The sequence below is a fragment of the Corythoichthys intestinalis genome, chromosome 10, assembly GCF_030265065.1.
Source record: "Corythoichthys intestinalis isolate RoL2023-P3 chromosome 10, ASM3026506v1, whole genome shotgun sequence".
In the NCBI taxonomy this organism is placed as follows: domain Eukaryota; kingdom Metazoa; phylum Chordata; class Actinopteri; order Syngnathiformes; family Syngnathidae; genus Corythoichthys; species Corythoichthys intestinalis.
In genome coordinates this window covers 40,714,587-40,727,646 of record NC_080404.1, presented here as the reverse complement: position 1 = coordinate 40,727,646, position 13,060 = coordinate 40,714,587, and the positions used below count along the sequence as shown (strand labels likewise).

General features: G+C 39.5%; 1 protein-coding gene across 2 annotated transcripts in view; it reads left to right on the top strand.

Moving 5' to 3' along the window:
- mocos (molybdenum cofactor sulfurase) overlaps positions 1 to 13,060 on the top strand; it is a 17,451-nt gene extending 4,391 nt beyond the window's left edge. Inside the window, exons 1-15 of one of the 2 annotated variants that reach the window (XM_057848507.1) lie at positions 1,961 to 2,910; positions 2,967 to 3,056; positions 3,145 to 3,211; positions 3,327 to 3,971; positions 4,079 to 4,155; positions 4,223 to 4,422; positions 4,527 to 4,643; positions 7,613 to 7,966; positions 8,060 to 8,222; positions 8,351 to 8,438; positions 10,739 to 10,866; positions 11,217 to 11,313; positions 11,472 to 11,601; positions 11,694 to 11,798; positions 11,908 to 13,060. In XM_057848507.1, the coding sequence (XP_057704490.1) occupies positions 2,799 to 2,910; positions 2,967 to 3,056; positions 3,145 to 3,211; positions 3,327 to 3,971; positions 4,079 to 4,155; positions 4,223 to 4,422; positions 4,527 to 4,643; positions 7,613 to 7,966; positions 8,060 to 8,222; positions 8,351 to 8,438; positions 10,739 to 10,866; positions 11,217 to 11,313; positions 11,472 to 11,601; positions 11,694 to 11,798; positions 11,908 to 12,012 (2,478 nt within the window). In that variant the 5' untranslated portion in view covers positions 1,961 to 2,798 and the 3' untranslated portion in view covers positions 12,013 to 13,060. Of the gene's footprint in view, positions 1 to 1,960; positions 2,911 to 2,966; positions 3,057 to 3,144; positions 3,212 to 3,326; positions 3,972 to 4,078; positions 4,156 to 4,222; positions 4,423 to 4,526; positions 4,644 to 7,612; positions 7,967 to 8,059; positions 8,223 to 8,350; positions 8,439 to 10,738; positions 10,867 to 11,216; positions 11,314 to 11,471; positions 11,602 to 11,693; positions 11,799 to 11,907 lie in introns of those variants that run through there. The other variant, XM_057848506.1, reaches the window with a different exon arrangement.

Here is a 13,060-nt window from a genome sequence, read left to right as displayed (position 1 = left end):
AGATGCAGCCAAGAGGCCCATGATCGCTCTGGATGAACTGCAGAGATCTACAGCTGAGGTGGGAGAATCTGTCCATAGGACAACAATCAGTCGTACACTGCACAAATCTGGCCTTTATGGAAGAGTGGCAAAAAGAAAGCCATTTCTCAAAGATATCCATAAAAAGTCTCGTTTAAAGTTTGCCACAAGCCACCTGGGAGACACACCAAACATGTGGAAGAAGGTGCTCTGGTCAGATGAAACCAAAATTGAACTTTTTGGCCACAATGCAAAATGATATGTTTGGCGTAAAAGCAACACAGCTCATCACCCTGAACACACCATCCCCAGTGTCAAACATGGTGGTGGCAACATCATGGTTTGGGCCTGCTTTTCTTAAGCAGGGACAGGGAAGATGGTTAAAATTGACGGGATGATGGATGCAGCCAAATACAGGAACATTCTGGAAGAAAACCTGTTGGTATCTGCACAAGACCTGAGACTGGGACGGAGATTTATCTTCCAACAGGACAATGATCCAAAACATAAAGCCAAATCTACAATGGAATGGTTCAAAAATAAACGTATCCAGGTGTTAGAATGGCCAAGTCAAAGTCCAAACCTGAATCCAATCTAGAATCTGTGGAAAGAGCTGAAGACTGCTGTTCACAGACACTCTCCATCCAACCTCACTGAGCTCGAGCTGTTTTGCAAGGAAGAATGGGCAAGAATGTCAGTCTCTCGATGTGCAAAACTGATAGAAACGTACCCCAAGCGACTTGCAGCTGTAATTGGAGCAAAAGGTGGCGCTACAAAGTATTAACGCAAGGGGGCCGAATAATATTGCACGCCCCACTTTTCAGTTTTTTATTTGTTAAAAAAGTTTAAATTATCCAATAAATGTTGTTCCACTTCACGAATGTGTCCCACTTGTTGTTGATTCTTGACAAAAAAATTAAATTTCATATCTTTATGTTTGAAGCCTGAAATGTGGCGAAAGGTTGCAAGATTCAAGGGGGCCGAATACTTTTGCAAGGCACTGTATATATATATATATATATATATATATATATATATATATATATATATATATATATATATAATAAAAGTTATTATATATATTATAGTAACCATTAGATGCTCAAAGCATTCCCCAATAGCAGGCGACTGTGAGCCGGATCCGGCCTCAGCTCGCCAGATCCGCATAGCAATCACACCCGCTTAATGTCAGTCCGCCAGATGTGGCCCGGATTAGCACTATGACAATCCAAATGATAGGTTACGCACTGTTCCGGGGCAGACCTGACATGCTCAAACTCCCACTTAATGTCAGTGTGCCATATGCGGCCCGGATCAGCACTATGACAGTTTTGCCTTAATTGTCACCTTGATTGCACAGATGGGTGAGCCTGGGACCTGGCGCCGCTGATCAGCGGCTTACCTTAAACCGGTCCTTGGCCACACATCATTGCCAGATCAACAACTCACCTACAGGCATGTGACTTTCAGTGAACAAAGAATCATGTAATCCTGATACTGAGCACATTTTTGTGTTTTCCCCCCCTTGATCCTGTACTGCTTGCCTGGCAAAACGCCTGCCTGCCCGTTCACCTGTTCTATCACCAAACTGCCCACCGGATTCTTCGGACACTATCTAACACTCCCTCTCGTCGTCAATGAATTAGGTCTCCAGTTACCCCAGAACCTTAACAAATACAATATGTTGTTTACAGTCTAAAAATGATCTTTAATATTGAGTTGCTTCTTCCACTTAAAATATTTTGTGAAAAAACAATGTTATATTGTTATGTTGTTATATGTTGCTTTAATATGTTAGCATTAATAAATGGCATGAAAAAGAAGCGTCATTATTGCATATAATAGACAAATTTAATTTGCAATATAAACACATTACAGTATAATACATTGAACAAAATGGACTCCAAATTTAATACTGAAAACGGTTTTGATACATATCTGGCCCAGTTTGGGTAACAGATGTCGTGTCTGCTACTTTGGACCGGTTCTGGCCCAAAACTGGTTACTGGTCAGGCAAGTGACTCCTTACTGAGTTTGGGCCATTGTTCAAAAAGACACTGGGGCGGATCCGTTTTACGAAGTTGGGCTCCAGTTATATTTTGCTATATGGGTTGTTAGCAGGTGCGTTGTCAGGGTAACACAGTCACTAGTCCTACTACAGTATTTGCTTGCAAAGGAGCATAACAAATAAATATAACATTGAAACATGTTTTAATTTCAAGAAAAAAGGGGTAATTAATCCAAAGAATATTACAGGACTCTTCATGTTGAACTTTGTCACTGCATGCCGGGCCAGATTGAAGACATGAGTGTGCCATGTGGCCCACAGGCCATATTTTATTAACCCCTGTTCTAAGGTGTTTGTTAGAGCTTGTACATTTGCCAAATTTTTCCATCTGCTGGAAAGGAAATGGACCTCAGAAAAAATTATCTGTGCCAAAAGGAGGGCGTGTCTGTACAATTATTTTCTAACTTTTTACTGTGTCGTCTGAGGAGTGGTCTGCAGTCACTAGAGAAAATATTGCATTTGGGAGAGTAGTTGTTTACTTGTTATAGTTGTGTTGTATGTCTAATTTAAATAGCAATTAGTTAAAGTTAAGATTATGACAAAGCGAGACTTACTACCGTGGTCTTGTGTTTATGTGCGAGTGATTCACTGAACTGTGAAACTGAGCGCATGGTCAGCGGACTTTGAGCGTGGAAATCAATCAATAACCGCCTTCCTTCTGGCTGTGGTCAGTGTCTGCGTCAAATGCAGACACTTCGCCTTATCTCGCTCGATGGACTTCTACAAACTTAACTCTTTAGAATCATTTGAGGAGGTTTGGGGTCGTTATGGTTACGGAGAAAACCTAGAGGACGTGCTTGAGGCGGAGTTCACGCGGATTAAAGGTAATAATTGTGGCCTGCCGGGAAAGTAGGTTTACAGTTCTTGTTATTGTACACAGGAACTGTATATCTGGATCATGCAGCAACTACTTTATACCCGGAATCACTGGTTAGAAGCTACTGTCTGGATATTTCAAGAAACGTATATGGTATGTAAAGCACCATTTGTTTTTATTTGTCAAATAATTTAATTCTATGACGCTGTAAAATTTATGTATAGCATCATCTTCCTAATAGGAAACCCTCACAGCCACAACCCAAGTAGCAGGTTGACACATGAGACCGTGGAGAGGGTCAGATACAGGTGAGTTCTAATCATGCCCTTAGACTCATTTCAAATGAGCCCATGTGCCCTCTTTAAAACTACATTGCATGAAATGAGTTTTTCTTTTTTTAACAAAAAGATCATTTTCTTCCAGGATATTGCAGCATTTCAACACTACCCCTGAGGAGTACGCTGTGATTTTCACTTCTGGCTGTACGGCTGCTATCAAATTAGCGGCAGAGGTCTTCCCCTGGAGGTCACAGACGGAAAGCGAAGAAGGCAGTCACTTTTGCTACTTCACTGACAACCATACATCTGTTGTTGGCATAAGAGGACTAACATCTAACTGGGGAGTAGTTACACTGCCCGTCTTCCCTGAGGAAGTGGAAAATAGGGCAAAAGATAAGGCTCAGGGTGAAGATACGGTTTGTCAGACGCCACATCTGTTCTGCTACCCAGCACAGAGCAACTTCTCAGGGAGGAAGTATCCCCTTAGCCATGTAAAAGGCATTCAGGCAAGACGTCTTTACCCAGCATGTGACCATGGAGGCCAATGGTTTGTGCTGCTGGACGCAGCCTCACTTGTCAGCTGTTCCCCACTAAACCTCCAAGACTGCCCTGCTGATTTTATTCCCATCTCCTTCTACAAGATATTTGGCTTCCCCACAGGTCTGGGGGCTCTCCTTGTACGTAACAATGCAGCAGGCATACTAAAAAAGGCTTATTTTGGAGGAGGCACTGCAGCCGCTTACCTTTCTGGAGAAGATTATTATGTGCAGGCTGCAAACCTTTCTGATAGGTAAAGCTGAGAAAAACATTGCTAAGCATGGACAGTCTCTGAAAACAAGCATGTCTTTGCGGATTCATATCTTGTAACGTTGTCATGTTTGTTTTTTCTTGGATGAGATTCGAAGATGGCACTGTCTCATTTTTGGACATCATTGCCCTCAACCATAGTTTTGAAGCTCTATACAGGATCACCGGTAAGGGACACTGACATGAAAAACAACAAGGTTAACAACAGTCTGATGTTGCATTTCTTTCTTCCAGGGGGAATGCAAAACATACAACAGCACACCTTTGGTTTAGCACGTTATACTTACATGCTTCTGTCAAGTCTTTGCCATGGCAACGGGCGACCAGTGGCACAGATGTACACACAAGGCCAGTTTGACAGTCCAAGCACACAGGGTGCAATACTAAACTTCAACCTTATTGATTCTCATGGAGAAATAATTGGATATTCTCAGGTGCATATACTGAATTGCTCATGCCATATCGAGTAAATTAAAAAAGAACATCTTGTGAGGTACTTGCACTGGCAGAGTTTATTAATATCATAATTTTCTTATAGGTTGCCAGAATGGCAAGTTTGTTCAACATTTATGTACGCACTGGATGCTTTTGCAACACTGGAGCCTGTCAGAGTTTTGTTGGGATCACAAATCAGCAGATGAAGAGAAACCTGCAGGTAGGAAAAAAGAAATTCAATTGACAATTAACATAATGACGTCACAGTGGCATTGTGGTTGTTGGGGATCGGAGAGTTAAGCATTAAGGCGGAAAATATTGTATTTTTCGAAAAGTAGGAGATTCGTGGTGCTACCTTGTGTGACAATACAGTATCTTGAAAAGAACAATAAACATGAGCTGCGAAGGTGGCTAGAATGTAAAGGACTGACAACTGACTTTTCACACAAAATAGCACTGCTAACCTTCCTCTCACAAGAAAATATAATGATCTCGCTTTATTGCTTACACTCCAGTAACTCTCACGACGGAACACCCTACCTTGCTGTTGTCATTATGCCACCGGTTAATATATGTAGCAGTAGCAGTTATTCTCAAAGTGTGGACCAAGAAGTGTTGTTAATAACGGCGTTACAATATAGCGACGTTACTAACGGCGTTATTTTTTTCATTAGTGAGTAATCTAATTAATTACTTTTCTCATCTTGGCAACGCCGTTACCGTTACTGAGGATGGAAAGGCGTGCATTACTATGCGTTACTATATTGGTTAAATGACGCAAGAAAAGTCTGAGGGAGACGGACTCACCGAGATGACAGAGCAGAGCAGGAGTGGGGAGGAGGCAAAAAAGTTGTGACGCCGAGCAATCGCGATGCTTGGTGGCTCCAATAATACCTAACTGTAGCCGATAGCCTACAAACTACGCCCACATGATATGGTAGATATGGTTGACATGGTAGATATCCCATATATATAGAACTAGATGCGAAATGACAGACACGGCAGAGTTAGCAACATGTACAGTATAGGACCTAGATGCGTTAGGAAAGAGCTGCCATCTTAAAGCAGTAGACTTTTTAGGAAAGCTCTGTTGTAGAGAACCTTCCTTGCGAACCTAAGTAACTTTTTATCTAAAATACTCCTAAATCGGCAAAATCTTGACTTGAATCTATCTTTAAATGATGAAACTTTTCAAACTTCCACACGTCAAAAGTAGACAGAAGGGAACAAATGCAATAATGGGAGCAATTTTAACAACTTTTAACGGTTGATTCAGGGTAAAGGGTAAATTAGGGTAAAGAATTGGGCTAGAGCCAACTGTCCCAAAAACCTTTTAAACTTCACATAGTGTGACCAATGTTTTTTTTTTTTTTTTTTTGGGGGGGGGGGGGGGGGCAAAACATGAAAATTATCACCAGTTACTTTGCCAAGTAACTAATTACTCTTACATTCAGGTAACTGAGTTGCTAACGCAATTACTTTTTGGGAGAAGTAATTTGTAACTGTAATTAATTACTTTTTCAAAGTAAGATTAACAACACTATGAGTGACAACATTGGTACACGACAGCCTTCGTGTGGTATGTGAAAGATTGACTGAATTAAATGCTCAAACGACATTCTTAAAACCTACAACAGCGTATTTAACAAGTACAGCAAGTATTACATGCATTTTCCCCCCAAAATGTAAGCACAGTGTGAAATACAGTGATCTATCGTTTTGCTCTGTTAATGGGGACCAGAACCCGCTGCAATATGTGAAAAACCGCGAAGTAGCCCCCCCCCCCAAAAAAAATGTTTTTTGGTTGTGCGTGTGTTGAATGTATTTATTCAGATTTAGCTTTGGAAAGAGATACATATAAGACATGTTTAATTTTAAAAAAAAAATAATAAATTTTTTTTTTTTTAAATGTATATGTATTTTAATAAATGTTTTTAAGCACTTCAAATGTAATAATTGTGATAATTTTTAAAAATGTTACTGTCCCACCGAATTATTTTTAAACAAGAATAAAGTAGAAAAATGATTGTATTTATTAAATTCTTCACTGAGTGAGTCCACTCAAATCAGCTTAATCAACTCTATAACAAGTTAAACGATGATTGACGCATGTGGCGCTTTGATTTTTCGGCTTCCAGGCATCTCTGGCAAGAACAAACCTTAACGTGTGTCAATCATCGTTAACTTTAATAGGCAACTCCAGTGCACTGCCAGACCAAAAAAAGGAGCAGGAGGGAGGATGAGACAACGTGATCTGATCGGGACAGCTCATCTGTATTTATTCATTTATTTTATTTAATTGCAAAAAATCCGCGATGGACTGAAGACGCAAAGTTTGAAGCGCAAAGCTGTGAGGAATCACTGTACTTAAATTTTGGGTTATAGAAATATAGTTGTACTTCCTTTTTCCTGAACATTGTGGCCCACTACGCAAGCATATTATAACTCATTGGCTGCTATTGACGATTCTAGATGTCCAATCCATTTTGACAAGGGGGATTGCTGCCAGCATATTTGAGTCAAAATGGATAAGATGTCTAGCGTTGCCCGTGACTTCGGCCATGTCTACACCTAGCAGGGTTTTTTTTAAAAACCGAGGATCCTGCCCCGATACGTCGAGAAAAAAATAACTCACCACACCAGCACGTTTGTAGAAAAAAAGCTTCCACAGCCAACCGCATTCATTCATTTTTAAGTGCATTCATAACAATGAAAAAAATGTCCAAAGTACTCCCATCCTTCTCATGTGTTTTTCAATAAGAAGCACTGCAAGAGTTTTTAAATAAATGGAAGCGAAAAGCACCTGTTTAATTTACTCCAAATGTAAACATTGTTTATCATGTGTGACATAGGGACAAAGTTTGTCGCAGTCAGTTTCCGTTTCGGTTATTAGTGTCCACATGATGGTGCCACAAACGCAGAATTCGCACATCTTCACTTTGGACAGAGTTTTTAAGATCCATTGTTTAGATGTGCATGTGGATGATAGCCCAAACCGTAGGAAAATTTTTTCTTTTTGTCAAATACCCTGCTACGTGTAGACATGGCCCTAGTTAGCCCTGATAATGGTACTCGGTGAGCCAAGTATATTTTGAGGTGGTATTTTCTATGAAATGTTTAAGAACCACTGCAATATAGTATTTCAAAATCCCTTCCTGTTGAATAAAACTTTATATTTTTCTTTTTGAGGCCGGCCACGTCTGCGGAGACACGGTCGACATAGTGGATGGGCAGCCAACTGGATCTGTACGCGTGTCATTTGGCTACATGTCAATATTTGACGACTGTCAAAAGTTTCTGAATTTTGTTGCTGAGTGCTTTGTGAAGAAACCCGTGACAGTAGACCATGCAAGACTGGAGAGGCTTAAAGCAGCTAGCGCATCAAATGAAGAGACAACTGTCAATATCAACGAAGTAACACGCAAAGTTGAAGAAAAAAAAGTTTTGCAGAAGGGATTTGAGCATGCGTGCGTGAGCCGCGAGGGGCCTTATACATTGACTAACATCTACATATATCCCATCAAATCATGCGGTGCATTTGAGGTGTGAGCATCCACATGATGTTATGCTTTCACTTTTGTTCACTATCTGTGTTTTAACAACTACTAATACACAAAATTTCATCTTCTAATCTAGGTCCACAGCTGGCCGGTAGGACCTCAGGGTTTACTGTATGACAGAGGCTGGATGGTGGTAAATGGAAATGGCGTGTGCTTGAGTCAGAAAAGAGAGCCGCGTTTATGCCTCATTCGCCCACAAGTTCATCTGTCCTCAAACGAATTGCTCCTGCAGGCATCAAGTCAGTCATTCAGTCATCAGCTCTCTGAACATGACACGCTGCTCAAACAAAACAAAAATAACAAAACAACAACTGTCAATCAGTCTGTAAATTTTCTTTCTTCAAGGAGCTTTCCCTCTGTCCTGCAGGGATGAATACCATTTCAGTTCCATTGGAAATCAGAAGTGGAACGCACGCAAGCTCTCCAATCTGTCAGAGTAAAGTTTGTGGTGATAGGTGAGCTGTGGGCAGGAAAAAAAACTTATATTTTTTGTGATATTTATACTTGCAGCTCATAGCAATATTTTCTCCTTTTAAAGCATTCTAGATCATACTTTTTGACTAGAACTGACATTCAAAGGCCTTGCAATTTCAAACAAAACTTTCACTCACCCCAATCTTTCACAAAATGTATTACTTTTTGTTTTGGGATATCTTATGCTCTATCCATGGGGTTCTCCTTGACCAGGGGTCCTCAAATACAAATCTTAAAGGTCCACAATTATTTTTTTCATACAAGCTTGGGTCCATTTATTAATGGCGGTCAAGTACAAGGCAGGTCGAAGGTGGTAAAGGTGGTTTTCTTTTGACCAAACAAAAATACAATGCAAATTCTGGATAAATAAAAATAAATTAACAAAACATTTTCTTGACTTAAAATAAAAAATACAACAACAACAAAAAAATCATGCAAGTACAATGTTGACACTTGTACACTAAATAATTGGCAAGACCTGTCATTATGGTGCAAATTGGCAGTACATTTTGTAACTGTAAAACACTGCTGGACAAAAAAGAAAACATGCAAGTAGTACAGTACATGTTCAGATGTACAGAACATAAATGACAAGCTCTGTCATTAAGGTGCAAATATAATATTTATTGACAGAGAGATGGCATTTGGGGGTCACAAAGCTGTTTACTCACATCATCAGCCAGTATTTCAGTTTGTCATGAGGTTGATGAATCTGGGAGTGAGATTTCATTTTTGTTGTCATTTCCTCATATTTTTTTCCTTCGAACATTGCTGCCATCACTTCAGTCATACACTCTTTTATTATTTCTCCATCAGAGAATGGCTTATGTCTACCAACCAGCACGACACTGAGTGAGCACTCCATTACAATTTGTTGTTGTGTCATAGTAGATTTAACAATAACCTTCCTTGACTCTTGATATGACTGCTTTAACCTGTTAATTTCTTGCCCTCTCAATTCTGATTTAGGAGGAAACTTCTCTTCAAAAGACCTGTGCTCTTTAACATAATGGTGTTTCACATTTTCACTTTTTATCAGAGCAACTGTCTTGAAGCATATTAAGCACATAGGTTTGGTACTTGCAGTTGGTAAAATGGACGCATATTTGTCAGTCCATTCCTCATTGAAAAGGCAATTTTCGTTGTCCACGTTTCTTCTCTTGGTCAACTTTGAGCATGCCATTTTGTTAGAGTCGGACTTCTACTGGTGGCAAAGAGAAAACAAACAGATTGCAAAGTGCCGGGTGCGACTCGTGTTTTACACTGCTGCGGTCCGTCCACTCTAGCTAGCTAGCAGCATGCAGGCTCTCCCAGCCAATCAGCGCATCCATGCAGGTTCTCTCAGCCAATCAGCGCATCCATGCAGCCTCTCTCAGCCAATCAGCACATCGTTGTCTTAGAGAAGAAAACAGAAGTGGGAACATGGAAGATATTTGACTAAAAATGAAACAGAATTTAGCGACAGAATAGTAGCGCATAGAGATAGAACGACGATTAATACAATAATATACGGTATGTCAAAAAAAGTTTTTCTTTTTTTTAGGGCTGTCAAAATTATCGTGTTAACGAGCGGTAATTAATTTTTTTAATTAATCCCGTTAAAATATTTGACGCAGTTAACGCACAAATGCCCCGCTCAAACAGATTAAAATGAGAGCACAGTGAAAGGTGTACTTCTTGTGTTTTTTTGAGTTTTGCCGCCCTCTGCTGGCGCTTGGGTGCGACTGATTTTATAGGCTTCAGCCCCCATGAGCATTGTGTAAGTAATTATTGACATCAACAATGGCGGGCTACTAGTTTATTTTTTGATTGAAAATTTTACAAATTTTATTAAAACGAAAACATGGAAGAGGGGTTTTGATATAAAATTTCTATAACTTGTCTTTTAAGAACTACAAGTCCTTCTATCCATGGATCGCTTTAACAGAATGTTAATAATGGTAATGCCATCTTGTTGATTTATTGTTATAATAAAGAAATACAGTACTTATGTACCGTATGTTGAATGTATATATCCATCTTGTGTCTTATCTTTCCATTCCAACAATAATTTACAGAAAAATATGGCATATTTTATAGATGGTTTGAATTGCGATTAATTACGATTAATTAATTTTTAAGCTGTAATTAACTCGATTAAAAATTTTAATCGTTTGACACCCCTACTACTAAAAGTGCTGTTTGCTCTGGGTCCACAGAGAGGTGTGCTGTGGTCCAGTCGTGGACCGCGGTCCGCTAATTGAGGGCCCAGTCCTAGACACAATCTTTCTGCCTTCCCCAGAGTGGAGACTATTGACTGCGGTGATAAGGCTGCAGCGTGGCTTTCAGTCTTGCTTGGACAGCCATGTCGCCTCATAAGACAAAATCCTGATTTCACTCGACATATGAAAAAGAAGTCTGATACAAGAGGTAATTGTGCCAGAATTTAACTGTGCCCCATATCACAGCACTTCAAGTACTATATTACTTTTGTGGCAGATCAAAGTCCACTCTATCCACCCATCCTGTTTTTTGTGTTCATTTAGAGTTAAAAGGAAGCTTCAGTTACACCAACTGACTTTGGGTTGTTTTATATTTCATACCATTAATACGTTGCCAGTCAATCACAGATTTATTTACTCAACTGATTAAACCATACATGACAACAAATATGCTTTAATTCCTCCAACTTGTGAAGTAGAACCTTAATTTTCTCTCTTTGTGGGTTTTCATCAGAGACAAGTTCCTGAAATAGTTAATAAAAAGTATTTTCCTTGTAGCCGCCATCTCCTCGTCACTCTCCCTGGTGAATGAAGCGCAGTATCTCATGATCAACCGTGCAAGTGTGGAGCTCATTCACAAAGTAATGAGCAGCAGGTTTGAACACATGATGTCTTATTCAAAATACTAAATGTGCACTTTGTGGAGTAAAATACATCAGGATGTGACAACGTCTCTACATTTACAGTATATACAGTTGGATAATTAGGTGAGTGTAATAAAATAGCATGCAATCTCCACAATTCCCTTTTAAGGCAAGACGATCCTGAGATTGACATAGAGAACATCATCGGTCGTTTCCGAGCCAATTTTGTTATCGCAGGGTTTGAACCATTTGAGGAGGACATGTGGTCAAACTTGATTATTGGCAACGTTCCATTCATGGTGAGCTGACAGTTTGGGATTTAAGATGCAATAGAAATTAGAATATAATATTAAAAAGCTAAATCTATGCTCCCTGTGTGATGCATCAAAAGGTAAGAGGGCAATGTGGACGGTGCCAAATGGTTGGAGTCGATCAGAGCACTGGAACCAAAACAAAGGAGCCTCTGATATCTCTTTCTGCATACCGCAATGGAAAGGTGAGTAATTTAATCACATCTGTTCGTACATTTTTCTTTAGAATTCTTTGTTTTGATTTTACTTATTTATTTTGTATTTGGGTCAAATCATACTGATTGTCATTTACAGGTTACATTTGGTGTATACTTGACCCACCAGTTGCCAGACGATTCACCAACAGCTGGTGTTCTCAGTGCTGGTTCCCACATACTGCCAGAGCTCCATGCTTCTTAAAGTGGTTATCATTAACATCTAATTCTTCAGCAAACACTGGGGACTTACTTTAGAGAACTAGGGGATTCATATTATGATTGCAGATACCTGTTGAGTGTTCACAGAGATCTTTTCTAATTTGTTGTGTATTATTTTGGTGACATCAAAGGCAGATTAGAAGCATATCAGTCCCTGAAATCCTGAAAGAACAATCTTATTTTCTCCAATGTCTGAGCTTTTGAGTGTATATACTAATATATGTAGGCCTATAAGTTTTCTTGTGTAGTGGAATGAATTAATTGCAAAGGATTAATTTCAAATCTCTAGTATGAATACGCAATTCCTGGCAGACAGAAAATTTCACAAGTCAAGGCTCGATGCAATCACCGATGCTGAATTTAGGATGCTCAACAATTCTTCCTCTGGTTATCCCCGTTGGGCTTTATATAGTTTTTATTCCAAACACACCACTCATCCTGCTACCAGCAATCCAAAGCAGATTTTTCCCAGTGAAGATGAAAAATAGCAGATAGGCTGTATTAACCCCTATGCTTCCCCTCTCACACAGATAGCACTCCCATCCCTGAATTTGTTATTATTGAGTCACCTACTGCTGGAGTAAACCATTACAATTTTTATTTTTTTTTGCACGCGCCATTGCTCAAAAACACATTTTTATACTCATTTCAATTGTAAAACATTCATGTGTATTGTGTTATTTTCAGTAGACAGTCGACAGTATACAAGGTTTTGGAGCAAGGAAGACAGCAAATTCTGAATTATGGAAACCTCAAATTTTGAAATAGCTGTTGGACTCAATAGTCCGAAGCATATGGTAGAAAACACAGACAAGGCTGAAAAAGCAGTTTCTGCTTTTGTACCCCTCTCTAAAATAAACTGTATTGTAAGCCAAACGAACTGTTGTTTTTGATAGAGCAATATGTCTATATGCGGCCATAGCATTTTCATGGCCATTAACCCCAGAACTATTTTTAATGTGTCTGTTTTACCATGGAGACCCCTGTCTACCGACACTGCGCAACCGCTTTTTTTTCAACCCAGCCATAAA